Source organism: Aptenodytes forsteri, unplaced genomic scaffold (assembly GCF_000699145.1).
Source record: "Aptenodytes forsteri isolate BGI_AS27 unplaced genomic scaffold, ASM69914v1 Scaffold256, whole genome shotgun sequence".
NCBI lineage: Eukaryota > Metazoa > Chordata > Aves > Sphenisciformes > Spheniscidae > Aptenodytes > Aptenodytes forsteri.
Window position 1 is genome coordinate 3564647 of NW_008795021.1, and position 4474 is coordinate 3569120.

General features: G+C 40.7%; 1 protein-coding gene across 2 annotated transcripts in view; it reads left to right on the top strand.

The window, feature by feature from the left end:
• The first annotated feature begins 209 nt into the window (after positions 1-209).
• COL9A1 (collagen type IX alpha 1 chain) overlaps positions 210-4474 on the top strand; it is an 88393-nt gene continuing 84128 nt past the window's right edge. For both annotated transcript variants that reach the window (XM_009275787.1, XM_009275786.1), the window contains exons 1-4: positions 210-394; positions 719-792; positions 2165-2242; positions 2383-2515. In XM_009275787.1, the coding sequence (XP_009274062.1) occupies positions 381-394; positions 719-792; positions 2165-2242; positions 2383-2515 (299 nt within the window). In that variant the 5' untranslated portion in view covers positions 210-380. The remainder of the gene's footprint in view (positions 395-718; positions 793-2164; positions 2243-2382; positions 2516-4474) is intronic.

A 4474-nucleotide genomic window follows, 5' to 3' on the forward strand; every position in this document is an offset into this window, starting at 1 on the left:
TGGCTGAACAGCAGACCCCGCCATCCAGTGACTGGCACTGCTGAACTCACATTTTCTTAATCTCCCTGCCCTGATGCTGGCACAAGCAGCAGCCTTTTCTTTGCTCTCTTGGCTTCTTTATATTCAGCTGGCTCCAGAGATCCGCCCTCAGAGCCCGCCAGGACACACATGTCTGTCCAGCCTCCACCTCCTTCCCTTCGCAAGATTAAAACAGACCCAGCAGCCTGCCCCTCCCTCCCTGCTGGGTCCTGTGTGGGGCAGGAGGAGCCGTCCTCACCCATTGCCGCTCTCTTCTACAGGACTAATGAGCGGGAAGCAGAGAGTGTGACTACAGACACCACGTATTCACATGAGAGAAGTGAAGAAAGCCAGCAGTGAAGATGAAAAGCAACTGGTAAGAAAACAAGTGGGATTTAGAGAAATCTGTAAATAAGAGATTAGAACAGTTCAAGCTGTCCTTGCCAGCTGCCGCCTTTGTTGTTTGGTTTTATGACAGCATTGTATGAAGGAAATGGTAATAGAAAGAGTTTTATTGACACGCTTTATTATAAGGCAAAGATAAAAAGTTCTCATGTAAAGAAATTGTCTTGTCAAATCTGTTAGTAAATCCTTAACTTGGGTTTTTATACCTTTAATATGCACAGCTCTAAGAAGAAAGTCAATAACAGAATCTGTCAGAAACTATACGTTCATACTGGAGTTTTCTTTCTGTTTACAGGAAAATTACAGCTTTCTTTTACGTCTGTAGTTTTCTGTGGTCTTTCATCTCAGCCACCATCCAGCAACAATCAAGTAAGGAGACAGACTTTATCTGCATTTCATCTTTCTGTTATTTTGACTGTCAAGAGAATTATTCTGAGCTTACTCAAAATTAAAATCCTCTCTAGCTAGCCATCGCAGGAAGGGAGAACTGTCTGTGTGTATGTATGGATGTATGTATAAGAGAAAGAGGAGAAAAAGCAAGAGGTGTGTGTGCTATTTTAAGCTCACTATTAGATATATTTTTAAGGTAAGGATTAAAATCTGGATATAGGTGGTAGATACAGGACGCAAACCTCCTGCATCTTTCAGTGCTTCTAGTTAGATATTCTTCTGCTACCTGTGGCAACAAACTGGTTCCACTTTATTTGCTGGGCATAAAATATAAATGGCTGGATGTCAGCCATATGTCTCATCAAATAATATAGAATGAGGCCATTTCTGAGGTGTAACATGTCAACCTGAATGTTCCCTTTAAGTCTATGTTGTCAGAAGGAAACCCACATTTATGGTTGAGCCCTTGCAGCACACAAGAGGCTCTCTGTAGGTTAGAAATGCATCTCCTTCCAACTTGCACACTTCATTCTTCCCCATCCAGACTCTACTAACATTTTCCAGATTGACCCGATACTGGACTTGTACATGACTCTTAAACTCTTCAAATAAAAGTTTATTTTTCCTTCCTCCTTCCTTAAATTAGGGGAATCTGGTAGGTTTTCATGTTCATTACAGGGCTTTTTAACTGATAATATTCTGAAAAAATAGATTTTTAAATTTGGTTTTTTCAAACAAATTTCTTCTACATTCTTGTTTGGGTCAACAAAAAAGGTATGTAAGTTCTTCTTGCCCCCACCCTATATTTCATGAATGATCATTCTCTGATCAATTGTGGCACAGAGGAAGGTGGGAACACCTGGAATACCAGAGAGGATGGAAAAGATGCCAACAGTTTCTCTGTTGGCATGAGGTTTGTTTAAGTTTCCTTGAGACTAGGGAGACTGTTGATTTAGGTAACTGGCTTTTTTTTTTCAAAGTTTGCTTAAACCACCAAAAGTTCCAACCCAAAAACTCTTTACACAGCAGGCCTTCTTATGCTACAACTATTTCTCCATAGCTCTGCAAGAGAGGAATTATTATAACACTCTCATTTAAGGCTTAAAAAAAAAATATCAAACGATCAGTCAGTTATAATTTTAAGTTTGGAGCTCTCTAGAAACAGATGCTTATTTTCTTAGACCTCTGACTTCACTGAGTACAGTTTAAATTGATTATTATATACATCTAATTATTATTATTTATAGCTCTATTTAATTCATAATATTCTTACAGTTGCTTCACTTAATTTTTTAAGGTGATCTGAGGCAATGTGCAGGCACATGGTTAATAAATTTACCCTTTTTTGCAGGACTACCAGTCATTCTGGGTACCAGTCAGAGAACTGATCTCTGCCCAACAATCAGGATTGGCCAAGATGACTTACCAGGCAAGTAGCATCCCAACTTTTTCAGGAAAAAGCTGCTGTTCAGAAACCTTATCAGGTTATATTCAGCTCTGTGACTGCACAATTCTCTAATTAAATTAAAATGAAAGTTACATTCTGGACATGTATATCTTTTCTTGTAGGCTTTGACCTGATTTCTCAGTTCCAAATAGAAAAAGCTGCTTCCCAAGGAATTATCCAGAGAGTAGTGGGCTCCACTTCTCTCCAAGTGGCTTATAAATTGGGACCAAATGTAGAATTCAGGATCCCAACAAGGTAATGCCTTTTGTTGTTTAACTTTAAAATATACATATTTTGCAATATTATCATTTAAGGGATAGATCCTCTCCCCAGCTAGATCACCTCATTTGCAAAGCTTTTGGAAGGAGAAAGAGGAGTTCAACTTTTTTTTCATCGCCACCACCAGACCAGACTGATTCTGTAACAGCAATTTCAGGGACTTCCATTTTCCTCTACCAATGACATTGCTCAGGGTGCCTCAAGATTTGCTGATAGAAAGCGATTCACCTCCAGAAAGTGAAGCCAAAAGTTGTTGATGACTTGAAAAGAGATAGGGAGGCAAAGAAAAGATAACAGGAGAAGAGCGAGGAAAGTTTTCTCAAAACATTGACACAAAGCAATCTTTCTGATCATTAAAGGATTGCAGAGGCAAGGTAGGATAAAAGCTGATTGATTGTATGGTAAGGGTTTGTTTTTTATTTTTTTTTGCTTTTTGGATAACCGGTACATGTTTAGTAAGTTTAGTAAGTTTTAGTAAGGAAGGAAAGTTCCTGGCTGATTTATGGTCACTTAATCTATAAAAGATGAAAACTATTATTTAGCATGTCACAGGCAAGTTGCAATAGGAACCAGGATTTAGGAATCTAATTGTGTTTGTGCTTTACAGGCCAGACTTGCTGCCAGTGAAGGAATAGAGACAGTACAGCAGGGTAGAGATGTCTTTGCCAAACTTAGGCAAGTCTGGATTCTGGTCCAGCACCTTATGTAATTAAGAATGCCTTTACTTAGCAATTAACTGGCAAGACCTTTAATTGGACTACTGTTTCAGCTAGGAATAATCGGAGTACAAAGTGTTTCTGTCATACACCGGCTATCACTGACAACTTTTGCTTGCTGCAGTCCTCCCTCACTTCTACCTTCGTAGCCACCAGGTTAAGCTAGCGTACAGCTTACCTGGGTGGTTACATTGTTCCATCCCGCTGGCAAGTCAAGGCTGCTAGTGTATAAATGTGAATCCAACCACAGACAGTAAATGGGATCTTCATTTCACTAAAAGTTGGAAATTCTCAGATTTTCGACTCATGCTTCTTAGCTCAGAAACAGTCTGAGCTATCAAAGCTGTAATATTTTCATTTTTAAGAAAGTTTAGATTTATTGCTATAGATGGCTGTAGAGAGATGTATGCTCGATATTCACGTTATCCCTGATCAGGTCTATTCCAGCTGTGTTAATACACCACGGCATCTGAGCTGACTACTGCCACTGGGCTTGCTGGCTGGCTATGGTGCTGTAGTATCATGAATTTACCACATTCAAGACACTGACTGGTACTTCCAGCCACCACTGTGCTGTTACACTGCAATGCTACCTCATGGTATACCTGAAATTTGGCCCTGGCCTAAACTAAAAAGTCACCGCACTTGAGGTGAGTGTCTTGTCCAAGGTTAAGGCTTGAGTCCTGACAGTGTTCTAGTGCATCAGTGTGCTGCTCCTCTGTCACTGAGCCTGATCTTGCTGCTCTGCTCCAGTGTAATTTTAGAGTGTGCCCCTCTCAGTAAGCTGACTCAGAAAGAGTGAAGTTGGCAGTAAGTAGCTCAGGCTAACAGCACAGGAGAGGCACACCTTAGGCCATTTCCAATATTTTTTTTTAAAAACCAGAACTCTCCATAATCTTTATAATGTGGCATGGTAGGTGGGTTTTACTGGTATGAATTTGGGATGATGAAATGACTGAGAAGCATTACAGAAGTTAGCAAGTTATGCAGAGCACTTCAAGCAAGGCTGGGCTTCTTTAATGGCACGGGTGTAGCTCTGGCTTTCTCAGACCCAGGCATTGCAGCAACCCCGAACTCCTGCTGCATTTCCCCAATATCCTTTATTCACACGTGGAGTATTTAACAATTGTAAATATTTCCCGGTGTACCAGTGGGCAGCAGCTGCATCCTGCGGCTGCAGGGAGGGGAGGGGAGGGGAGGGGAGGGGAAGGGAAGGGAA